Below are 27,542 nucleotides of genomic sequence, written 5' to 3'. Positions count from 1 at the left end.
CTTGTTCTATCGGTATTACAATGGAAGATGCTCTGAGGAACTAGCGTCATTGATCCCTTCGGCACCGGTGCAGCGTAGTCGAGATACACGCCAAACGCGCGCCCAACATTTGTACACGGTTGACATTTGTCACATGAGAACGGGTCGCTTCTACGATTCGTTCTTAAGTTCAACAGCTCGGCTGTGGAACGAACTGCCGGCCTCTGTGTTTCCTCCCTCCTACAACATGGGACTCTTCAAGACCCATGTTCACTCCTTCCTCTCCACAAAAGACCCTCCACACAGCATCCCCAAAGATGACATAGGCCCTGAGGGAAATTATTTTCTTCAGGGCCTCCTGTGTGGTGTTAATATAAAAAATTTTAAAAAAATGCGGTTTTATTCAAGTCCTCAAAAGATGATGGCCACCAGCAAGGCGATTTCTGGAGTTCACGGCCGCATTTTGGCACATCTCGATGGCTATAGCGGCTATTTCCTCCCGAATTCGATCCTGGAGTTCTTCCAAGGATCTATTTGAAAACATTTTCCTTCAGGTAGCCCCACAAGAAGTCGCAAATAGTCAAATCAGGTAAGCGCGGGTCACCCCTCAGTGAGACGAGGCGCGTAGGAAACATCTGTCGCAGTTTCGACATTGAAACTCTTGCATTTTGGCCATAGGCAGTAGCACCGTCCTGTTGAAAGCAGATGTCTCCCAGATCTGTTTCCTCCGTTAGTTCTTCCAATTTATCTTCAAAAAAATTTTCTACGTGGAAACATAACTTTTTTTTTTAAATGATAAACTAATATTTATAATACAAGGTTTTTTATGCACAGCACAAAGGATAACAAAGTATTATAAGCAAGAATTAGTCGCCTGAATTCCTGTCAGTGGCATTAATTTTTACTCGGGAGATATTTTCAATTTGTATGGATATTTCAGGCTACTAATTATTGCTTATAATAATTTGTAATCATAACGTTGAGCGTTGACCTACCTACCACACTGGATGTGCCGCCCCTTCAAAACTGCACTACGCAGGAACTTAATATGTACATATAATATAACAAAATTATTATTTCCTAAGACCTAAGATAGTGGTCAGTCGTGGTTGAGTTGGCATAGCGTTTGGTTCGACCCAGGCATCGCAAGATCAAATTACTCAGCTGGCTAAGTCCCCCATCACGATATACCTAAGCAATATTTTCCGCTTTCTGTGGTAGTAGTAGGAAATTTTCAACCTGAAATATTCGTCTTTCTTTTTAAAAACATAAATATGTATCTTTATCTTACTAGACAGATTAGCAACCATTCTTATATACATACCTTTTTTATTTTTTTATTTTTTTTTTTTAAAAAGAAAGACAAACATTCCCGGGTCACGAATAACCCAACAATGTTTGAAAATCTCCTACTACCACCACAGAAAGCCGAAAATGTTGCTTGTGTTGTGATGGAGGACTTAGCCAGCCGAGGAATCGAACACGCGACGCTCGGGTGAGACCCAAGCGCTATGCCCACTCTACCACTGACCTATAATCAAATCATTGAAATTCCCGCACTTCTTGCAATAATTTGTATGAAAAATGTTTGGTAGGTATAGCTGGAGTATACATTTAAAAATATATATTTGTAAAGTAATCGGTATTACGAAAAATTATTTTCCTGTATCTAATTAATATTTTATTTTACTTCCATCTACCGGTCGGAGCTCAAACCATGCTCAAACCACTGAATGTATGTTAAAGGTTTGAGCAATGACTATATCCTGCAGACGTTTCCCTTACCGACATTGTAGACTAACGACATCTATGTTGGAACAGGGAAAGCTTTTCAAACAAAATGTTTGCCATGTCGTGTGATGTTCCTAAAAGCTCTATTCAAAAATTTTGAAAACCAAAACAAAATTATTATTTGACAAAACACTGACATTGGAAACTAAATTATTTCGTTTCAATGTCAGTGTTTTTTTCGTTAGTAATATTATTCGTATAATATATTTGGGCAGCAAAACAGTTTTGGTTCACAGAATTTCATTTATAATATAATAATTTACTTTCGGAAATCTAACCAAAAATAATAGTTTTTTCTTAGTGAACGCGTTGAAATTCAAAAATTTTACAAAAAAACACGTTTACATTTTGCTAAGCGCATAAAAGCGTTGAAATTCAAAAATTTCACTAAAAACACGTTTACATTTGGCTAAGCGCATGGGAAGTTCGACATTGTGTTTTAATTAAGCGGAGTGACAAGCAAATAAATCTAAAATGAAGTAATATAAAATAAGTGCAGATTTATTTTTAAACGCAGTTCGTTTTGAGTTTGAAGGACGCCCATATTTGCGGACATCGGAGAGCGTCGCAGTTGCTCGTAAACGCCACGAACTTCACTCCGATCAACTCCGGTTTTATCTTGGAATATTCGTGTGGTCGTGCGGATCTGTGTACTTGAAATCAAGATTTAAAGAGTTTTCGGTACAGTATTTACTCCATATATCGTACAATACAATCCTCAGTTGTATATTATTTAGTATCAATCAATATTAAGTGTAAAAGTGAGACGTAAATGCGATTTTTCGATGCGATTCACGTCACGCAGCCACGAATGTCAATATTTTTGCTGAGATACTAGCCGTAACAATAACGCGCCCGTGTGCCCGTGGTTAATTGTGTATTTTATAGTATTGTTTTCGTTTGTAATCTTTCAGGGATGGCTCTTAGCGTTGCCTTGCCGTTGTCGGGACTGGAGACGGAGACATTTTCATCCTTTAGCTCTTTTGGACTGCGGGATATATTGGGGATATCGCGTACAAGCCCTACCCCGTCGATATCTAGCGATTCTTGCAGTATCGGTTCCCTGGGGTCTCTGAAGTCCGAGTCCCTCAGCGGGGAGTCAGTTCCAACGAGCCCACAGGCGCCCGAAAAGGTAATACAAACTCTCTATACATTATAATGCGAGTAGCAAATGAACATGAGGTGTAATTCTGTCGTCAGTACTTTTTGGCAGTGATAAAAATGTTATCATTCTTATGTAACATAAACAACGCCGCTGGTATTGTAGTTAGAGGTTGGCTTGAGAATCAGTTTGTGTACTGTAATAATTATTAGGTTTCTGGTCGAAATAAATTACACAACATGGTACCACTTAAATTTGATGTCTGATTTTATCATGTTTTGATTTGAGTAAACTCAACTTTTTTTTGTTCGTTTATTTTGGCATTCAATGAGTTAAAACGAATGTTAATGTATTAAATTGATATAACAAGGAATGTTCAGTTCAGAAAAGTGAAAGAGATGTACTGTTTGATTGCAGAAGATAGTGTCGGTGACAAGTCGGGAACCGGAGGCGAAAGTTATGTACGGGGGCCGCAACATCCTGGATCTGGGCAGGAACATGGAGCAGAAGGGCTGGCCCATGCGCTCGGCCTACCTGCCCTCCAACAACACGTCGGTGTTCTTTGCCAACCGCTCGCAGTACCACCGCCTGGGCGGCTACCACATCAGCCACCCCACCGACCAGTGTAAGCAGTGCGGCTTTACCTACATCGTAGAGTAGATCCAGCTCAGTACCATGTCCGCACTAGGCAGCTACCGGATACTTGAGACGACTTCAGCTTCACCGTATGACTCGATATTAATTTATTAAACGAATGATTATTGGATTGCCGTCCTAGCCATGGGAATGGTGGGAAAGTTAAATATTATAGTTACTTCCACGCATATCATGCCATGTTGTGCGGGTTGGGAGAGGGAAGCATTCAGATCTCATCTCTGGAAGGTATCTCCCTCCACTGACTGATATCTCCTGGTGTTCCAAAAGTCACTAATACTTGTAGGTTAAATTGTTGTTTTCACATAGTGACAATCGTCCGAGGTGCGGTGACCTCTGTTGACTATCGTAACTAGAAATGTATCAGATAGATATTTTTACATATATATTATATATGTATGAGCTTATGAAAAGGTTTGAATACCGACCATATGTGGAAACCACACCAAATTAACCACTTCTATGTAATCCGCTTCCAGTTTTATAATATTAAGATATATTAAGATGTACGATGTTGGAGTGATAGTGCTAGTGCTAGTGCGAGGCCGACATCACGGCATCACTCTATCCACTCTGAGCGTTGTGAAGGAGAAGGAGCAGGAGCACATTGCAATTTACCTTAAGAAGTTTGTGTAATTCATTGTGATAATTCATGTTATAATGTGGCCCTTGTTTCCGGTTATACTTTACTTGATTGTGATTGATTCCTGGTTTACGTTATTCCACTATTTGTCAGTTAGAGTTAGTAGTTTAATCTAGAAGATTAGGAAGTTACAGAAAAGGCCTCCTCTGAGGGATCAGTATGCAATACCTGCATTCCATTGTGGTTCCACTGCAGTCGGAACTGCCTCAGGCAACTTGTGTGACTTTGTCTTACGTTATTTTATGTATTTACTCTCCGCCGGCTCCGGTGGACAGTTACTTACTCATTTCAAATTTTGCATTTCACTGTGTTAGTCAAATCATATATTTTTATGAATAAAATGTTTAATTGTATAATTTGTTGTTAAAAGTAGTCGCATAGTCAAATGACAGTATTTTTATATGGTGTGTGGGTTGTGTTGTGCGCTATGTGTTCGTTTGTTTGTTACTTTAGTACTCGGAGTACCTCGGTGTCGGCGTGTGTACGCGGACGCCTTGCGCCTTGCAAAGGACGTACATGGAAGGAAATGACTGCCGTGCGTAGAGAAGTAAGCATTATGTAGGTTTAGTCAACTGGTACCAAACACTTTGGTTCTCGTTTTCTTAATATGGTGATAAACGTACGCCAAATTAAAACGGTGTTTCGCTCAATAATATTAGTAACTTAAACAGAAGATTATTATCTCTTGCATAAATTTCTATTTGAATTATTATATTTTAACAAGTCCATAATTAATATGGATAACCAAATATATTAAATATAATGAAATGTTTTAAATCATTTTACATTATGATTCGTTTGTAAAGCCAAGATTCCTATGTACATTTCACAAATAAATACAATTTTAGACTGGAAGTTTTATAAGTAAAGTAAACCCGCAATATCTTACCTCAGTTTTCTTTGGAAGCCTATCTCTAAATTGATTTGTTGCAATTTATCCACACGTTGTTAGATGTATCTCCCACTTTATGTTTTCTATGTGATACCATTCAAATGACTGATCTGAAATTAGTTTTTAAGTTGGTTTTACACAGTGTTAAACAAGAGTAATTGTATTAAAGATTTCAAGTGCCAATGCTCGTAATTTAAATTATATTGACTGTTCTTGATTATTTTGTTTTGTTATTTTGATGTTAAAAGCACTCCTTGTGAAATTTCAGTACAATTCTTTATTTTATATTTAATGTTATATATTTTGATTTTAGTCATTACGTGACTGCGACATGCACAATCTCAACTCGCTTGCAATATAGTGTCACTTATAATTCCTCATTGTTTTAATTCAGCATAATCTTAAGTACAACACGAGATGATAATACTTCTCTAGTATCAAAATTAGCCCAAGAAGTTATTAGGTAGTTGAAATTTAGTTAAGTTTATGTCGGGAGTGTCCTAGACTAGTTTAACTATGTACGTAGCTAAATGCCAAACATTTGTCTGTCTTGTGAACCAACTCCTCACATTGTTTTGCAATACATTTGTATTAATATTCTCACTAATTCTTTATTAATCTTTTCTTTCTAACGTCTATCAGTTGCTGTGTTACTTACCACTAATCTCCGTGTTCCTAGACTCGCCCCCTCCGTCCTTAAATCTCAATCACTTATTTGTAATTACACGTCCTATTGCCTGTCCGCCTGTCCGCCTGGCCTGACTGTTTGATACAAACATTACTACGTCTCTGGAGGACTTGGACGTCCCACCCACCTACTTTACCATTTCTTCCAACTTGGCCTGCTGTCCGCTGCTATTGTCTTAGGTGTTATTATTGACGGGACGAACAAGCAGAACAAGCAGCTTCCTAAGCAGTCTTACGCTATAACTGCGTACACTAACTTCTATCCACCAATGCCGGAGTTCATCCCAAGAGCTGCACACTTGTTAGCAAACTGGTCAATAATTGTAATTCAATAGGCGGTAGGCATTATGTTTTAATGTTAGCAATAGGTATTTAACGGTACTTAATATTATGGTTCTTGCGATGCCTTAACTATGGTTGTCAATTAGACACTTCTTTGCCTAGAATGTTATTTATTTTTTGCTGTTCCGGCTATTTCCGTGAACTTCCAGTTCAGGCTGTTCTTTTTAAATAATTTTATGGTCAATTTATTTTTACCTAAGTGTTCTTATTAAATGTTACCAAAATGTTTTTAATAAAATATTTTTATATCTAAAATGTTTTTTCATTTCATAAAGCTTCCTATCATTCATGAATTTACCCCTGAAAATAAAATTGAACCAACAGTGTAATGCATTCAATCTGATAATACATGTAGTCAGTCTCAATAAAAGTAGACATTGTTTTTACTAATGTGTTATTTACATTAAATGTTAATTACCAGCTAAGCCTATAATAATCATGTTTGTATTTATGAATAACTAATCTAATGCAATTTATTAGTTATCTATGCTGATAAGATAAAGTTCTCACAAAGATAAGTATATTCAAATGCACCAAAATAATATTATCTTTCCATCGGTATATTGCAAAATAGAGATAACCGCGTCACATAAGCCCTCCCAAATAAACAGAATCATAGATAATAATTCTATTCATATAATGTGTTGAACATTGTTTGAATAGATAAAAATCATGATTTATAATCATTCAATAAATGATAATGTTGTACACACTCCGTATTATGTTTGGTCTTCTTAATTTTCCGAATCTGACTACAGTTTACAATGATAACAACAATAACGTTAATGTATCAGGGGGAGTCAAAAATTATCGGAAGAGCACAAAATTAATAAATATAGTTAATGCAGAGTTAGCACGAGTTTGAACATAGTTTAAAACAACCTCGTCAATGACAGGTATGGTATACAATCTTATATTTGTGATTCCCCTATCTAAACAGATTGTAACCTTAGAATACAGGCATCACGTAGGTATGCTGTCCTTGTTCTACCGGTATTTGAATGGAAGATGCTTCAAGGAACTAGCGTCATTGATCAGCTCCGATGCATTGTGGGGAAACACGCCAAATGCTTGCCCAACATTTGTACACGGTTGACACTGGTCACATGAGAATGATTTGTTTCTACAATGCGTTCAACAACTCAGCTGTTGTCCTCCCTACTACAACATGGGTTTTCTAAGACCCATGTCCTCTTCTCACAGGGGAATTTATTTTCCTCAGGGCCTTCTGCGTGGAATTAATTAAAAAATAAATAAAAATTACCTACAAGCCTAACCTAACCTAACCCTAATCTTATACTTAATGGTTACCAATCCATATTAAGTTCAGGTACTTTCCTACTCAAGGTATTTATGTAGAAACGTGGGTTGAGAATTATTTCACTCGAGAAGTTTCTTTGTTTACAAACAGCCAATCAAATGAAAAGCCTACATAAACATTAAGCATGCAGATTTAAAAACAACAAAATTTTCAAATCACACTTATAAAAAACCTACGCGGTTTTATACACGGTCATAAAGTATAAAACATATTTATTGTACAGTCCTGCAGAAGAGCATTGGACTGCACTGGATGGCGTCTGTGAATTTTCCAAAATTTCGTGTAAATACTCATACCTGCAATAGTACATCGAATAAAAAAAAATTAATAATGTTTTTAGGATATTAATATCAATTAAAACAATATCAGTATAATTATTGTTTGAACATTATTTATATTGTATTATTGTTATCGGAAGTCGAAACCATTAGATGGTAAAAAAGGAAACTGCTTATTCACAGACCTAAATTATTATGTTGATGAAAAACTATATAATAATTGTTAAATAATATACTCCTACTACCAGAGCCTGTGGGTAGTTAAATAAAGTAATAATTATTTGGTAGTTACTAAAAAGTATAATTTAGATTTTTTCCTAATATTTATCACCACACAATCCACACACAGCGAGCATAAATAAACCACTCGCGCAGCGAGAGTCAGAATAATAATGTTTTCTTTTTTTGTCAATAGATGGCACTAGTGTGAAGTAAAAATGTTTACACACAACGGTACGAATTTTAAAATTATTATTTAATTCTTTATGCTAGCAATCAATATGTTTTGTTATTTAAGTTTTGCCAATATATTGGAAATATTTTCAGTCATGCATTTGGGTAAAACCAAATTAAATAGAAATGTAGATGTAGCTTGTAGGTACTCACATTACATATTTTCGGAATAAAGTTTCGATTACGAACTAAATCTCAAAATTTCGGGGTTCAATGAAATATTTTTTTATTCCATCTAAATGAGACTTAGATAAATGGCTATTCATATAACATAAATCAAGCTAAATTTCATACATCTTACAAGACATACATACAACGCTGAGTTACCACTTTACCTCCAGTAGGTACGATCTGATTTATCATAATATGAACTTCCCTTGAAAAATCCGACTTATTTCTTAATTTTTAGACGAAAATCCTTGAGTATTTTCTAAAACAGAAATATTTGAATAATGTTACAAACTGAAACCTTTAGTTTAGTGTAGTTTAACCTTTAAACCTTTAGTTTAGATTTTAACAGCTGTCGTGAATTCAAACCACTGCAAGCTAAATCCTCCATCATTGCACAAGCAACATTTTCCTCTCACATAAAAATGTTTTTAAAATATTTCCGTCTCCTGTGTCCTCAATGTGCACCATTTTCATAGCACCCCCAAAGATGGCATATTACGCCTTGAGGAACTTATGTCCAGAGATGTGCTTTATTTAAAATAAATCCATTTCAAATGGAAATGCAAAATGGGTATTTTCCATTTTGCATTTTAAATGCTTTTTTCAATGCATTTTACATTTTAAAGGTTTTATTACAACATTCTTCCTACTATCTCCACTCATCTTTTTTTCATAAGCTCCAAATATCAGTCGGTTCCCAACCTCGCTATGAGAGATAATTTACATTTGTCAAGTTGCTCCCTGGTAGGAGCCCTGGCAATTGAGTGATACCATTACAAAAAATACTGATTCAAATACTGAACATGGGGCCATGACGCTGTAATACTAAATGTTAGATAGCAGTTTCTATGTTTTTACGTTGGCAACATTAGTCCCGCGCAAATTTTTTGTGGTTTCATAATCTGTAGTCGTGGTGTTTTTGGATTTACCATCATGTAATATGTTTGTTCTACATTGATGTCCATTATTAAATGACAAAATTGTTTAAATTCTATAATTATTTTAATTCTTTTACCTGAGAAACCATTTTGCATTTTCAAATGCATTTTGAAAATAGGTATTTTGCATTTTGCATTTGAAATGCTTTTCTAAAAACCATTTTGCATTTAGCATTTTCAAATGGAAAAGTTTTGACCCATTTCCATTTTGCATTTCAAATGGTTTTGGGTAGGTACCCATTTTGCACATCTCTGCTTATTTCCCATCGGGGCCTGCGAAAATAAAAAAAAATGGTCCCAGACCGGGGCCTCTTGTGCCTAGGCGAGTCTGGCCCTGACAGAAACGACGCGTTACGTCTGTATCTGGCACTAAACTTTTCATATTTATTATAAAATATAACTAATTTGTAATTTTGGCGCCAGTTATAAACGTTTTTTTTTGTCCACCAATTTATCTAGTGGGGGGCACCTCAGAGAGACAGACGCGTGTGCTAAATGGACTAGAATGGCTAGAACCAAAAGTTGGTATGTAATTAAGTCGTAACTACAGTGGGTTTCTTTAAAAACGACATGGAAAGCATGTCTAGCTTGCATTATGTACACAGTACCTGCCACCCTAACGTATCAACCTTGTTTATACCACTATTTAAAGAATATATGTTTCGTAATCAAAGTTTACTTCATCGGGATACAAAGAATACTGAAATATATACATATATAATTATTATTAATAATAAACAAATAATTTTTATAAAATGTTAGGTAGCCCAGTTATATATTTGCTTTTAATTCTTTTCTTTCGGTTTTTTTCCATATTTTTCTTATATTCGCCTATAGTATATACATTACCTACAGAACTAAATAAATATACATATATTTTTTTAAACTTTAGCATTTTATACTACGTACCAAACAACAAAAAAATATGTCATTATTAATTTCCTAGAACACGCACTGCCTAGTTAGAAACTAATCCAAAATCCGAATTCCTCTAACACACACTACGAAATTTGCAATAAAATATCTTAACTATATTGCCTACACACTCTATAACTGTCTTCCAGATTTGTATAAAAACAACCAGCATAATCCAAAAATTCAAAGTAGGGCTTTATATAAAACGTATATACGTAATTCTTGTCGTGTTGTACTTCGTTTTGTTTATTTCTTTCTTCTTTTCTATCCCCTGTATTTGTAATCGAGCATAATCTATTTTTACCAATGTATTAGTGGGTGTATATTCTTCTAAATTCCTACCTTTGGGTCTGTGCTTATGTGTATATCACTGTCTGTTCCCTTTTTGTTTCTCCTTGTTGGTATGGAAAACTTGTAATTTTGATATCAAAATACCAATGTTAAATTGTACCTATTGACTCCCATCTATGAATTGTAAGTTCCTCTCGTCTTACAATGAGTTTTGTAACTCATCGGGATTGCTCTAGCAAGAAATAAAAAATAAAATAAAATAAAAATGTTGACTGGGCCATAATGTATTCACGCCTGTGTTGCAGCATATTATCCTCAACGTAGGTACACTGTACTTGTCATATTATTACAAATATCATTTGTGCATATTTATCCAATTTTCATGCATTATTTGGCCTAAAACTGTAACTTTTCATTTTCTATATCAAATGTATGATAAAAAATAAAATTTAAAAAGTACCTAGCTGAAGACAAAAATATTACAATAAGCGCTGATTATATCGTTATTATTATTTAAATTTAACTTAAAATGGCTCCAATTGAAATTGAATAAATACATAAATATTTATATTTAACTTAAATATGTACTTTTTTTTCACCACTTTTTAATCAATACAAATCTAGGTACATGTTCCAATGGCTTCTCAGGTTAGCCAATGGGTTCGTCAGGATAAAGAAAATTAACAAAGTGTATGTAATAAAAATGACGCCAGAAAGTAATTTGACAATTATATATATTTAATCGATTCCTAATTTGTATTGGCCAAACACTTGATTAAATATTTCCCGTTGGATCAGAGAGATGACTGAATTTATTATTCATTTTTTGAACTATAGAAAGTAAAACAGTGGCGTTCTATTCAGAGTTATAAAGGAAAATATACATATTTTATAAAACAACTCATATTGAAAAGGTTTCGAAATAACTGCATGAAAAAAAAAATTAACAACAGGGAGCGTTTCAATTCGCAATATTGAATAAGTAAGGAAAATTCTATTAAAAATGTGCATTTTTTTAAATTTTCAATAAGGTAGTTACCAAAAATTTTACTTCTCAATTATTCTCTAGGTAAACTATCCAAAAGCTGTTAAAATTAGACCCTTTTAATAAGTAAGGAAAATTCTATTAAAAATGTGCATTTTTTTAAATTTTCAATAAGGTAGTTACCAAAAATTTTACTTCTCAATTATTTTCTAGGTAAACTATCCAAAAGCTGTTAAAATTAGACCCTTTTAAATATAGACAAACATTCCCAAAATATGGATAACCTGACAATATTTGAGTAAAAAACATACTGCCATCAATATAAGTGGAGAATGTTGCTTATACAATGATGGAGGACTGAGCTAACAAAGGAACTGAACCTAAGATGTCTGGAAGTGAATCCGACGAATTTTTCAACTCAACTACCAACCGTTCAAATTTAAGTCATATTTGAACGGTTGAATGAAGTCATATTTTTCACGCGAATCGGGGATTTTTCTATGAGTAGGTTTTACCTACTAATTTTGAGTTGATAGCCATCTCTAAAAAATATCAATTTGCACTTACGCCATTTCGGCTTGGAATAGTCAATATAAATAAATAATATTGATAGAATATTATTTTTATACACACACACAAACACTCAGACATTCATTGTAATAAAGGTAATTAAGGAAAATACATACCACTTAGCAGACATTACAAGGAAACATATCATAGGTAGGTACATGAACATGAAATATCTAATTCCTGTTTATTGTTTCATCATTGTAAATCGTGTACTCTACAATATAAAATAAAGAATATGTTTTTTTTTCGACGAGCGAAGCTTTCCAACTTCTCGTCAAAAGCGTGAACAATAAATACCGAACAAAATAACCACTTTGATATCGCGAATGACAATAATAAATTCGGGTTAAATAAATTTGGGCATCAGATACACCGCAGTGCAGTGCGCGGCATTGTTTGCCGGCAACAATGGCCGCCGCCATTGTGCCCCTGATCACAACAGTCGCGGAAAATGCGTTAATTGTTGTCCGCTTGTCCATCAGGCGGCCATTGTGGCCCGCACCACTCCGCGCCGCTGCAATGCCGGCCTTCGTACTTCATACCTACTCCATACTCTGGACTGCATTCATATATTATGGGTTGTGTTGGGAGAATTATAGAAAACATTCGATAATTTATTCGAATCAGTAGCGTAATCAGTTATGCGGAAATTATTTTTATATAACATTTTAAAAGCTCCAACAAGTGAAAAAAAAAGAATTCCCGGCTAAATGGCCGAGCGGTAATGTGTCTTAAAATTTAAAGCAAACGTTCTTAGTTTTAGATATATTATGCATATAGCCCATTCCTCTTGGGATGCTATGGCGTACCTACCTATACATGCCTGAAAGCTCGCGTGGTCGTCACCACGACTTTTTCAAGATACCACATGGTAGAACGGATGTTCTAGCACAGCATAGAGGAAAAATTCTACTGAATCAAAATTTTAAAAGAGTAGAGGCATATGATGGCAAGTTTGTTAAAAGTCTTGAGCGATCGATTGCCGTTATGTGCCAAATTTAAATTGAATCTAAAAATATGGTATAAACGGTGAAATCTGGTATAAACGGTGAAATATGGTATAAACGGTGAAATATGGTATAAACGGAGAAATGTGCTATAAACGGTGAAATATGGTATAAACGGTGAAATGTGGTATAAACGGTGAAATGTGCTATAAACGGTGAAATGTGCTATAAACGGTGAAATATGGTATAAACGGTGAAATGTGGTATAAACGGTGAAATATGGTATAAACGGTGAAATGTGCTATAAACGGTGAAATATGGTATAAAAGGTGAAATGTGGTATAAACGGAGAAATGTGCTATAAACGGTGAAATGTGCTATAAACGGTGAAATATGGTATAAACGGTGAAATGTGGTATAAACGGTGAGATATGGTATAAACGGTGAAATGTGCTATAAACGGTGAAATATGGTATAAAAGGTGAAATGTGGTATAAACGGAGAAATGTGTTATAAACGGTGAAATATGGTATAAACGGTGAAAAGTGGTATAAACGGTGAAATATGATATAAACGGTGAAATATGTTATAAACGGTGAAATCAAGGTAAATTCATTGACTTTAAACCACAGTAAGCAGTTCATATGTTTCTATATAAATACATAGGTATCTAATAAAGTAACCTTAAAACTTTTTTATTTAATGTATTTAGAATGTTAAAATAAGAAATCTTGTACTGTATGGGTTATTAATCTGTGGTACAGTAAATGAGTATATTTAAAATTTAATAAAAAAAAATGGGTATAAAAATAATAATGCTTGGCTCTGGACCTAGGGGTTGCTAGATCAAGCCTAGTGAAGTGTAATTGAAGCTCTAGACTTAAGGGTTGCTGGATCGAGCCTATCAGCGTGTAATTGAAACATATATTTTTACATGTGTTTGGAGAAAAATGAGTATTGCTAATGTATCAAAAATCTCTAAAAATTATTGGCAATCCGGTTAAAAATGGTATTCCAGGCCTCGAATGAATTAACAGGTTTCCTGAAAAACGTTTTGCACACTGCGAATATATTATCAGGATGTCATGTCGGAACGCGTATTCCGACATCGTGATAATTATTATTCGAAATTTACTAAAAGTTTATCCGGAAGCCTGTTAATTCGTTCGTCAAGGGCCTGCAGTCACGTTTTTAATTGGATTACGAATAATTTGAAAAGATCTTGATAAATTAGCAATACTGATTTTTCTTCGTATATGGTTTCCCCAGTTGGGATAAGTTGTTAGGCTGAAAAGAGCGAGGAGCGGAATGAGATGGGGTAGAGGAATGTGGGGAAGTACCTGGCTATTCAGATCTGGTCACCAAACATGACTAGAACATTTCAAGCAACATCTCGATTCTGAATAGTGGTCTTTCACTAGGAAGATACCGAAATTACCTACTACTGAAATATGATCATCTGAAATTGCCTACCACTGAAATATGATCATCTGAAATTGCCTACCACTGAAATATGATCATCTGAAATTGCCTACCACTGAAATATGATCATCTGAAATTATTTACGAAGCTGACCCTGCTTTTCGATTAGATACAAATAATAATACCTATCATAATACGTTTACTAATGTATAATATTTATTTGCATTGTGATAGTGATTAACTAATTATACATATTAAAAACATTAATCAATTCACATCGTCGTAAAATAATTATACTTGCAAACTTAAATAAATTTAAAATGAAATTCTCCCCATCACTCTTACTGTGTTTTGATTTACTCGATAAAATTTCCTATTGAAACCGAACAACGTTTCATTTTGTATCCACTGGATTATCAATGTGTGTTTATTGTTCGATGTCAGTTGTTACTCATTTTCTATTATAAATCGACGCGTTATTCCCGGTGCATTATTGCATTGTGTTATCTCTTCTATTGTATTGCATTGGAATGCAGGTACTAACGACTATTGCATAATAATAATCTGCCAACCATTCACAAATCAAAAGCTTTTTAATTCAAATAAACAGGACAAAAATATTCAATTGCTTTTATGATTGACCTAAAACAAACACAACACACTAGACATTTTTTTTACTAGAGCTTTCTTATAAATGTACATATGTAAGTACAGTAGGAAGACAAGAAAACATCAACGCTTCTGAGCTTTATAGCTAAGAAGAGTTGTTATGGACGTTGTTACATATAAAATGTAACAAGGTGTGTGTGCATCACTTTACCTACATCGCATCTATGGTCTTGGTGTGTGGGACCTTTAGGTATCTACTGGTCATTTTGCTATTGGTCAATTGACAGCCCTGGAATTCTGACTTGGAGAGTTACCAAAACTGAGGGAGCAAGGATCTGTGATTTGCATTGGAAGTAGTGGCCATTCTTTGATCACCAGCCCAGAGCAGCGGGCATTCCTCTTGGCTGAGGTTCGACGAACACTTTCGCCAATTTTTGTGAGCATCAACTTTGCATATGGAGCATTGACCATTGGATTGATGGAATCGGATGGCATCTGCCAATCCTGATTGGTTAAGAGGGACCCTTTTGGAGACCAGCAGCGTGAGGCTGTTTTGCATTGGACTACAACATTACGTTTTTGATAAATTATAAACTGGGACTGTTGCTGTGAAGAACCAGAATCTGCTACATCAAAAACAAACTGGTATCACCATTTTGAGTTTACCTATGCAAGCCCTTTGCCAGACAGATGTAATAGTAAGATGCTAATTAATTTCTTTTTTATTATGTCTTTTTTGTGCTAATACATTTTAGTAACCCATCCTTATTATTATGTGTTGCCACTTAATCCCACGGTAACAGCGTTTTACACGATGCCGTTTTCATACCGATCCCCGCATGGAAATTATATCACGACCCATATGAAAAAAAAATTCGTCACACGATCATAATTTTATTTAGAGATTTGTCTTATATGTTGTATTTTTTTTGTTCTATTTTATTTTATGTTACTTATACATGTTTTACTAATATTATTTCATAGTTAGTTTATAAGTTTAAATTTATTTAATAGGTACATTAAAAATTTCAGGAATAATAATTTTTGATAGTTTGCTAGGTATATTCTGTTCATAGTAGGTATAATCCATGGAAAAGCCCAGCTGGGCGTAAAACCTAATAAAATTAAATTAAATAATTATGATTTCATATAGATTCTTTAAAAATTAAATAAAAAATGGCAACACTTTGAACAATGAAAACATCTGTCATTCGCCTTTTGTCAAAACATCAAACAGTATTGCACGTTCACAATCATAAAAACACATATATTCGTCTTTTCATCAATATTTTAAATACAATACGAAATGTACATGCTATATTTCCACATAATATGATAATATAATGGCGTGAATACATTTGCGAGTAGAAACGCGAGCCGTGCCTCGAATTATGGGAAAGGAACAAAACAACAGCAAATGGCGCGGAACGCCGCTTGCGGTTGCTTCGTTCCTTTCCTAATTCGAGTCTCGGCTTGCAAATGTATACGCACATAATTAAATAATGTCCGCCATCTTAACCCTGCCATATCCACAATGTAACGATAGTCTACCACGCTATTTTATTCTTCCATATCTCCTTAAATGCATTTAATATTTTATCAATATTTTAGGTATTTCAACACACATTTTGCAAATCATTAAAAACAAAATTGCAACTATTCTGTACCAAATAAATTTAAAAGATGTTTTTATACATATCAACGCGTTCCGTTAGATTCAACATCAAATTTCTTATTTATTTGTGATAGACAGAGAATACAGTAAGGTCAGCTGGGGTAAATCCGTCTACGGGGCAATTGCGTATATCCATCCTGCTTCGTTTAATGTTTACAATAAGTGTAATTATTGCCACCTAGCGGTTTTCTTGTGTATTATGTCATAACTCAGAAGTCTGCAGGCAACGCTTTTGGCGACAGGTAGGAAGTAATTCGCCATTTTAAAAAAGTGACTGAAAAACGAGTGACGTGTCGCATTTTGTGGTCTTCTATATTCTTGAATATCTCTGTGATCACTAGAGTGTGGAGTTTGAATTTACAGTGAGTTAAGAAAAAGTAATACTGTTTTCAATTAAAATAATTATTTTAAAGAAACCATTGCGTATTTTGGAGATACGACAACTGAAAAAATACGATTTATTAGTAGTGACCCGGGGTAAATGCGACTATTTTTTTGAGGCAAATGCGTCTAGTAGGCGCAATTACCCCGTTTCCAGATATCGACAACCATAAATGGTATATTTTTTCAACTGTGCATTGAAGCATATTCTTTCATTATTTATTTATTTACTTACATAAGTAAGTAAAGTATAATACATCTGTAATATAAAAATTAATATTCGTTTGTTTGTTTGTTCGTACCCTATGCGCGGCCATACCGTTCATCCGATTGCGATGAAACTTTGGAAATATGATGTGCGCATACTCGGGATGGTTATAGGATAGTGAGCTCTGGCGTTATGAAATTATTTCCAACACTTTTCATACAATTGCGATTAAAATTTCATCCGATTGCTATTAATTTTTTTTGAATTGTTGTCTACTTGCCCTTCTATAAAAAAATATACCTCTTCAAGCAAACAAACATTAGGTTGCCTGTTTAATATTGTAGAAAAAAAGTTAGTCGAAATATATTTAAAGAAGATAAGTTCCCTATACATATTCCCTTGATATATATATATATATATATATATATATATATATATATATATATATATATATATATATATATATTTTATTCATATAAGATAGGTAATTAAATTACAAAAATTTATAAAATAATTAATAACATAATATGTATATATGTATATATCTAAATATTTGATTAACCCCCATAAATAAGCAGGGCTTGTGTGTATGGGGGGGGGGGGTTCCATCTATCTAATTATGTAGGCACATAACTAAAGGTTGGCAATGCATGTTTAGTAGAAGGGGTAAATGCGGCATTCACTAAATTGACGCATTTGCCCCGAAATTTCTAAAAGCAATATATTTCGGCTGTCATTATCTGGAAATATATTGTTATATTTTGATCAGAAGTAAAAATGTATAAACAATTAAGATAATAATATTTGTTATAGGAATTTGAAATTTAGGTATGAAAAATACATCTTTGACGCATTTACCTCATAGAGGGGCCAAAAGAGGGGCAAATGTGTATAATTTCCATTTTTTACTTTCACTTCATTTTAACGAAATCAAGAGGATTTTGTTAATTTAAGCGAACATTTTCTGATAAACAAATTATTGTTGATGAGTTATTCACAAAAAAAAACAAATTAAAATCCAATGAGTTGCAGTCAGGTGATCTGTAAAGATGACTGTCAAAAAAAATCAAAAAATATGACGCAATTGCCCCTACTGACCTTAATTACGTCATTAAAACCGTACGAAGTTCGGTACCAAAACAGAACCAGTCTTTTTTGTCCCGAAAGGAGCTAGATTGCCTCAGTCAGAATTATTCGTTAAGATTGGTGCCAAATCCAGAGGCAGACTTCCCACGTGAAAAATATAACTCTAATTATTGTGGATGCCACTAGTTGTTTTTTTCCCTCTCTCAGAAAGAGAAGCCATATGTGATGCGCAAGTGGGTAAAATAACTAATCCGGAATACCCCTGGGATACAAGACATTATCATTATCAAGTGAATCCAAATATACAAATTATTACAAGGGTCGCTAAAACGGAGACGGAGGAAGGTCAATATCCACAGGTTCCCCTCATCCCTATTACAAACAAATTATTATAAAAATACACTTAATACAACCTTACAAACATTTATTACAGCGAGGAACAACTATTTCAGTCTATGGATAAGAAGAAATAGGAAATGCATTTTAATTAATAGTAGTGCATTATGTTAATTATTGTGTACCATCCAGCATGGATACAATTTTGACAGGATTGACCGGACACAGAACACACAAACAAATTTACAGACAGACGAAATAAAATAGGACTTCGCTACGCTCAATCAATCAGACAAATTCGTCGTGTTCACTGTTGCGGCCAACTTACCATCGATGTGACATATGACAGAAGGGTTTTAGGTTATGTTTTTTAGTTATTTAGTTAAGCCCACACTAAGAACCTAAATACCGATTTTGTAAAGTAGGTTCTTAATTTGTCTTTAATTGAGATAGAAAAAAAATTGCGTTTTTTTAATAATTGGTTGAGACGAGCCTATGGATGTATACCCAGTGGAGTATGTATAAAAGTCTAATTTCGGGGAAACAATAAAATTGTTCCTCTCTATCTACCCCCGCTAAGAAATAACGTGGTGATTAGATAGTTGGCTAGATTCAAAACTAGCTGAATTCCCCGGAGTTGCAAGTTTTTCGAAATCAGGTGTCGACCATAATTCTCCTCTTATTTTATATGTCGTGTTCACAAAATTTCATCAAGAAGTATCAACATTCTACTTTTAAGGGTTGGTATTTGAAATCCCAAGTAAACAGTGACCTTCCTCTTGTTTTGAATAAAACTGTAAATTTGTATAAAAATCAAATCAGCGCCGCCCGCCACAGACACTCTTCTTTGCTTGCAAGTCCCGGCGGGCGGCGATACCCAGGCTTTACGCAGAGTTTATCCAAAGCACATATGAAGACAGTGGTTCCATGATAAATCAACACATCGACAATTCAACACACCTTTAAAAAGTTATATAAAGTCATTAGTAGAGACCGGATTATTTGCAACAAAAATAGCCCAAAATATGCAATAAAAATAGCTAAAATATGCACGAAAAACCATAAAAAGGGTCAAAATATGCAACATGAAATAATACAGGAAGTCGTAATTTTACATATTTTTTTTTATTTTAGTAAGCTATTAGTTCTCAATGATAACAATTATATTTTCGAAAATATCAATTATAAAATGTATTTAACAATAAAATTTAGAATTTATCTTTAAAAACGTATATGACTAAGTACTGTTCTAAATGTTCTGTAGACAAATTGTGTCTACGATCGCTTAATATATTTTTGTAAACGGAAAAGGAACGTTCTACGTCTACTGATGTGGCTGGACAGAATTTAAATTTGGGTGCGATTTTTGAACTTATTGTTCCGGGCAAAATTTCACCTGTCCCGTTGTTGAAGTTATCAATTTGGCACAAAGGTTCAAACCCTGGGTTATTATTCAGTATGTTTTCAAATTTTTCTTTGAGTTTACTCGGGAATAGCTTTGGCAACGAGGAATTCATAAGGCGAATTTCCTTCATAACCTGAATAGATGCATTCAACGCCAATCCATGAGTTTCAAGCGTTTTTATACTTGCAGGTATGTAGGCGAAATGAGTGGTAATCATAGAGATTTTTTTTAATACTGGCGTCGTCAAACGATTCTTTGCACTGGAAAACTGCCAAAGCCTCTGCACTATCGAAGTCATTGATAACACCCTTGATGGCTTCAAAATGTTCATGGTAAAACATCGCAGCTTCGATCCATGTACCCCAACGTGTTATTACTGGCTCAGGAGGTAAAGGGATATTTGGCAGTTTTTTCTTTGTAGGCTATACGAGCAGGCGCCTTAAGAAACACTTTCTTTGCTGATGAAATCAGGTTATTTACATTCACAAACGTGGATCTTACTTCTTCGGCGAGTCTGTGAATTCCGTGAGCAAAACACGTCACATGAATCAAATTGGGATAAAATACTTGGAGGGCTTTGCCTGCTTTGATCATATAGGGGGCAGCATCTGAGAGCAACACATACACATTTTCATCCGCAGAAGATTCAGGAAAAAAAAAATTATACCCTCATTCACAAATCTGACGATCGTAGAATGATTTGCCTTTTCAAGTTCTCTGCAGGTCACCAAATAGGAAGGTGAAGGTTCAAGTTTTAATGCACCAACAATCAAATTTGCAATGTAACGGCCGCAAGTGTCGGTGGTTTCGTCAGCTGAAATTCATATGATGTTATCCTTGAGTTCATTGCGTATTTATTCCAGCACATGTAGATAAATTGATGGTATTTATTTTTTACGTAAAGTAGATTCATGCGGTATATTTTGTTTATGCAATATTTTCTGAGAAAATCCTTCAAGGCAGGATTTGTCAGTTTGTATAGAGGGATATTGCTTGCAAGAAATGCTTCACATAGATCCATGCTAAAGTGATTTTGTTGTTTACCTTTGGAGGTGACTTCACTGTTACTGCTACTTGCCACTGTAAAAACTTGTTGTCGTGGGCCCTTCTTCTGCACTCCTGCGATATGAACACTGGTTTTGACATGCTGGTCTATTTGGAACTTTTTTGTGATAGAAATGTTTTTTCTCGCAAACTCGGCAGTATAAAACTTTTCCGTCGTATGTAAATATTCCAGGATATTCAGCGATCCACGTATGGGCACTTTTTTATCAGGGGGAATGGTTCACTTTCAAAATGTACAACTTCGTGCAAGCAAACAAAACACTAGACGAAACTCTAAAGAACAGCGCGTTCGACCAGTCAAAAACAAAATTCGCAATTCACTGAATTACCATAAAAATATACTAAATCACCCTTCATACGAATGAATGAATTGTTTTCGACAATTAGCCGAATTAAGCCGAGTAGGCGCGAGCGCAGGCAAAGATGAGAGAGGTTCCCCCCCCGCTCCGGCCGCCGGCCGTAGCGATCAGTAAGATCAGTTATCAGTTCTTCGCTAAGCTTCGCTGGCCGCGCGCCTTGCTATCTGACGTCTATAGTGTCGCTATGTGAGGCATCTGAACGATATCAAGCGTAAATATGCAAGATCTCAAATTATTTGCTAAAATATGCAACTACCGCTGAAAAGGGTCTAAATATGCATTTGCATATGCAAATATGCAAATGCATATAATCCGGTCTCTAGTCATTAGAAACGATGAAAAAAAAAATTAAACCTAACCTAACCTAACCTCACCTAACCTAACCTAACCTACTTGACCCAGTTAATAAAGTTTTTGTTTCATCACTTTCCATGACTTTATATAACTTTTTTAAGATGTGATGAAATATCATTTTGATGATTTATCCGGTCACAGAAGACAGTATGACCCTTCTCTTGATTTGAAGTTCAAGTGTGCAAAATTGCATCAATCTCGGAATAAAACAAATCATATATAAAAATCAAATCCACACATCCCACCCCCACAGTTACAGGCACTTTTCATTATTTATATAACTAGCTGACGTGTACCCGGCGTTTCTAGGAGACTTTTGAATGGTTCGCGGTAATGTTTTGAGGTCGTGAATTCTAGTGAATCTGACAACTGGGTACATTATTAAGAAGGAAATAATATTATTGTATTGTAGTAAGTATTTTTTTCACTTGATTGTACAATATCTTCTTCGACTTCTTCAATCAAGGGCAAATTCAGATTTCTTTTCTTGGAGGGGCACAAGTAGGGTTGCCAGACGTCCTTTATTTTAAAGGACGTCCTCTATTTCAGACCCAAAAATTGATCTTGTCCTCTAATTTAATATCTTCAATAGAGGACAATACTTTATCGTTTAATTTGGCAAAAATAAATGAATCAGCGTAAATTGATGCATTGTATGAAGAGTTCTGTATATTAAAGCCTCTCCTGACGAAAATTATAGACGATAAGAAGTGTGAAAATATTCTTGAAATTTGGATTCAGATTCTCAAATCTACGGATGAAAACAAGAATCTGCTAAAAATAATACAATACGTATTTTCCATCCCCGTTTCTAATGCCCAAGCCGAAAGGATTTTTCCTTGTGTACGAATACGTGGACCAAAAACCGAAATAAGTTAAATATTGATACTGTAAAAGCAGAACTACAAATAAAGTCGAACTTCAACATGAAATGCAAAAAAATTATAATTTCATTATAGCAAACGAAGAAGCTCTTAGAGCAGCCAAAAGTAATACCAAGTATTAACTTTTTTTATTACTTTAAATGCAAAATGAATAATTAAGGTCGTACTCAAAGATATTAGAAGAACGAGATGTGCTACGCGCAGTTCGTACTGAGTGGAATTGTTTTGCCGAGTGTCGCCGGTTTTGTTCACCAATACTACTGCACACCTTCGCTTGCGCTAAGGTATCCGCACTAATACATAGAACAGATTTCTGTGCGTACACGTCCCGATACCGTTCAAAGTACCCTAATTAGGTAGTACTCCGGCTACGGTCCGGCGGCCAACATAGCATATCTCGTTCTTCTAATATCTTTGGTCGTACTACTTACTTGGCTTCGATTAACATTTTTTTTTAATAATAATAAATATAACTTCTGAAACCATAACAGCATTTTATTAAAAAAATATTGATGTCCTTTATTTTCATCATTTGTCCTTTATTTAATCGTATCAAATCCTCTAATTCATAAAACGGGAGCTGGCAACCCTAGGCACAAGGGTCAGACGGGCCAAGTGTTATCATATTTGGGATTAACAAACGACATAAGTCATACAACATAACTGTAAGGAATATAATTGTAATTTTAATTATTGGTTATTAATATGAAAATGGAAATAAATACAAATATAATAATTAATTCTCTCTTCGTAATAATTATTTGATTCGTGCCTTTCTCGGGCATTCATATTTTCAATGATTCACTTCAAGTAGAATCACGAAATCCACATTATTAGGTACTGTTGAAAAACTACATATTGAATTTAATTTGACTTTGTACCTCATTTCAGAACAGAGACAGTGCATTAAGTCATCATCGGGCGTCCCTAATTTTTTCTACCATACACTACAGTATACCATATAGTTACAGTTAAAAAAACCTCACTATATAGTCTTTAATTCGACTCCAAATATCGCATTCTAATACCAGAGAGAGTGCGTTAAGTCTTTCCGAGCGTCCCCGACTTATTCTACCATTCAAACCACTCTCTAAAAACTCCTGACACAATAAATAAAAGCATAATAAAAACAAACTTTGAAATTTTCACGAATACAGTGCATTTTGAGTCTACAAGAGAAACAAAAATATATTAAGGCGATGCCATACGTAGTAATGCAAAATCATGTGTTTTTGGTTTGAAAATTTGGTCGCCTAGAAATGTTTCTAATGCTTTAATTAAATACTGCGAGTAGAATACATCTTTGCCTTTGAAATAATTGAGTATTTTTTATATTAGTCTTTTTATAAGCCCAGAAAAAAATATTGTAAGGTCTATGAAAACTGCTTTAATGTTCAAAATCTCCTAATTACGAACCCATTTTCGTTTATGATTTTATTTTATAATGTGGAAAATTAAGTTACTTATAAAATGATCGAAAAAAAAAATATTTATGCCTGAAAATCCACAAAATAAAATAAAAGGCTCTTTTAGGCCATGTTTTTTTCTTGCATAAATCAAAACAGGCGGATGGTATTAAGCGGGAATTTAAACCTTATCGCCATCTACGTAAGGGTTGTTATTGATAGCGGCTCAATTTAAAATATTACACGACGTCGTGCATCGCCTTAATTTATGTGTATATATTTTTACATTTTTTTGTTCAGCTTAAAACTTAAAGAATCAGTAGGTATTGGAGAGTTGGGATTGGTCGATTACTAAGCTGAGTGACCTGTGACACATAGGGAAGAAAAAAAATTATGCCTTTTTTTGCAAACCAAAAACCCAACAAAAGTCACCAGATCCCAAAATAATTTTTTTCCTTTTTTACTCCAAATAATGTCAGAAATCTCTGGTAAAAGTAAATCAAGTACGTCCATTAACAACCTGTATATATGATTTTCTAGGTTGTGGTGACATCTAGTAAGCTACAAATGGGATATATTAAAAAAGATCCAATGTGAATTGGATAATAAACAGATTCAGCTTGGATCTGAACCCTGAACATGGTCGCCGTCAGTTTTTCGATGGTTTTTGGTTTGCCAACATCTTCGTCCCGATTTGGTGCTAATATTGTTGTAGAAATAATGGGATCGGGAATTGTTCGAGAGAACAGAGTGACAACAGTGTTTTGTCATCGCGTCTACTTTTGTATTCACGCTCTGAATAATAAAAGATCTATTCAGGCGAATACAAAAAGTGTCGCTTTTATCTACGCAGACAATGGAGACAAATCAAAGAAATTTCATACGCAAGCGTGTATAAAAGATATGTTTGGGCGAATACACTCGTATGTAGCCGCTACCTACCTACCCACCATTATGTTTGTATATGGTGTAAGAGTATAAAATGTACCCCCGCATTCGGTGACTCAATTCCTGATAGAATCTGACAGAGGATTTTCCATTCAAGTCTGATTTACTCGTTCAAGTGTGCGTATTATATATAAATAGATACTATCGCAAACCCGTGAAAAATTACGGATCTGCTCATTATTATAGGATTTGTGAAGCCGAAAGTTTTTATATAATTTATTTCATTATTCAGAAATTTAACATTCGAAAGAACACCATTTGTTAACTTTTAAAAAACGTTATTCGAAAATGGAAATACTATCATTAATTATTGATTTAATAATATCAGCCATTCAAATTGATAGGCTTGTCATATCATGAAATCTGGGTAGCATTTTGACGAGCTGGGGGCAAACCACGTGACCATATTTTTGGCACCAGAAGGGTTCGAGAACGCCTTGAATAAACGTACATCGTACATTGACCGCTGAAGAACTCTCATTGAAATAACCAGACCCTGTGCAGAAAAGTAAACTCGCTAAAGTAACGTAAATGTTTGCAGCGTAGTAGATTGGGGGACTTTTCTACGCAGGATCTGAATGGTAGTTTTTAAACGAACCGTCTGGCATAGCGAAGCTAGCTACAAATGAGTGAGGTGGATTAATTATAACACGTTTGTAAAATTTATCATTTAATTACGCAGACATATTCACATCACGCACGCATGCACCGACAACTGAAATTAGTATGTTTATTAATAACGTTCTGTTTATTATGATCTCATCAATCAATCTCGTCTTTAATTTATTTATCGTTTTCGTGTTTACTTCACACATTTTTATATGGAATTTTTAAAACATAAAATCACAAAACAATGTTGTTGCAAGTTCGATTTATGAAAGGTTTTTATGTTCTGTTTTAACTAATTTTCTTCGAAACACATAAAACTATAAACCATTAGTTTGAACCTTATGCATCAGTGCCATTGGGTGTACTTTGTATTAATCCATTACGATTGTGATGCCAACTTAGTTTTCAATTTACAAAACGTAAAAAACGCATTTACAAATAAAAAATATGGGAAAACATGACTTTCTTAGGAAATCGAGATATACTAACTATATTGTTTTCATGGGTATTACGAAGGTTTTGTTTTCAAATAAATACAGGTAAATCCATTAATGGAGAAGAAAAAATGATTGAAAAAATTGTCAAAAAAAGCGAAGCTAGCAGTCCACAATGGAGTGCTGGTGCCTACCCTGATGTACGGAAGTGAGGCATGGAACTGGCAGAGAAAGGATGAAAGTAGACTAAATGCTGTAGAAATGAGATCCCTGAGGCGTATGTGTTACAAAACCATGTATGATCGTGTGAGAAATGTGAAGATCCGCAAAGAGTGCAAGTATGATGTAAGCGTAATGAGTAAGATCAAGAAAGGGACGCTTAGATGGTTTGGGCATATAGAGCGAATGAGCGAAGAAAGGAGTGTAATACAGGCCTCGACACAGGCTCAGTCCTGTGAGGTTGATTTTTATGTGAAAAAAATTGTTTTATGTATAGTGAGATGCAATAAATAAATAAAATAAATAAATGTGAATATACGATCCAAATGTGAATGCTAGCAGAAGTTAGAGACGCCCGAGGGAGACATGGCACGACCAAGTGAATCAGATACTCGAGTCGGGCCATGTCAAGAGTCAGAATAATAGAAGAGTATGTATGAGACGATGTATGAATGTGAATGAGGCAAGGAGCGTGTGCCAATACCGAGTTGTTTGGCGGTCCGTCCTCTCTGCCTACCCCTGCGAAGAAACGTTGGTACCCGGCATTGCTTGTGGACTTATAAATGGTTCGGGGTAAAGTTTTGAAGTTTTCAATTCTAGAACACCATCCACCTGTTTTGATTTATACAAGAAGAAAACATGGCCAAAAAGTGCCTTTTTATTTTATTTTGTTGATGTTCAGGCACAAATATTTAAATGTTTTTCGATCATTTTATAAATAACGTAATTTGCCACATTATACAATAAATCCATAATCGAAAATGGGTTCGTAAGTAGGAGATTTTGAATTTTATAGCACTTTTCATAGGCCTTATACGTTATTTTTTTATGGGCTTATAAAAAGACTTATCTAAAAAATACTCGATTATTTCAATGGCTAGAATGTATTCTACTCGCAGTATTTAATTAAAGCATCTGTAACATTTCTAGGCGACCAAATTTTCAAACCAAAAACACATGATTTTGCATTACTATATAGTGCATCGCCTTAAATTAATTATTAATTACAAAAAGTCCATTAATTACACAGGCTCCACCTGGAGAAAAATTAGTATTGTTAAGTTTTTTAAATCTCTCCAAATTATTTATAAACTGGTTAAAAAAGGGATTGCAGGCGGTATCCTGAAAAGTAAATTCTTAAAATAAAACCGCGTTTTCTTGCAGCTGCGTTTATCCAGATAAT

The 27,542-nt window shown here is 34.6% G+C and overlaps 1 protein-coding gene and 1 long non-coding RNA gene across 2 annotated transcripts in view; one reads left to right on the top strand and one right to left on the bottom strand.

Annotated features, from left to right (window-relative positions):
• The window catches only part of LOC149424058 (uncharacterized), a 651,496-nt gene that overhangs the window by 505,057 nt on the left and 118,897 nt on the right, over positions 1-27,542 (bottom strand). The gene's annotated exons all lie outside the window — the stretch shown is intronic.
• On the top strand, positions 1,939-6,331 carry LOC149424059 (uncharacterized). The gene is made up of 3 exons (XM_089631144.1): positions 1,939-2,451; positions 2,685-2,902; positions 3,290-6,331. Exons 2-3 carry the CDS (start codon positions 2,687-2,689, stop codon positions 3,530-3,532), a joined length of 459 nt encoding a protein of 152 aa, XP_089487270.1. The 5' UTR covers positions 1,939-2,451; positions 2,685-2,686; the 3' UTR covers positions 3,533-6,331.

This window comes from Hesperophylax consimilis, chromosome 4, assembly GCF_061612785.1.
Source record: "Hesperophylax consimilis isolate HC1 chromosome 4, BYU_Hcon_1.0, whole genome shotgun sequence".
NCBI classification, from domain to species: domain Eukaryota; kingdom Metazoa; phylum Arthropoda; class Insecta; order Trichoptera; family Limnephilidae; genus Hesperophylax; species Hesperophylax consimilis.
The sequence above is the reverse complement of the archived record's forward strand: the minus strand, read 5'-3'. Positions and strand labels throughout refer to the sequence as shown.

Excerpts from the sequence above, each read along its gene's own strand:
- LOC149424059 (XM_089631144.1), top strand. The coding sequence starts at position 2,687 with ATGGCTCTTAGCGTTGCCTTGCCGTTGTCGGGACTGGAGACGGAGACA. Across the intron at positions 2,903-3,289 it reads GCCCACAGGCGCCCGAAAAG|AAGATAGTGTCGGTGACAAG; the intron begins GTAATACAAACT and ends GTTTGATTGCAG.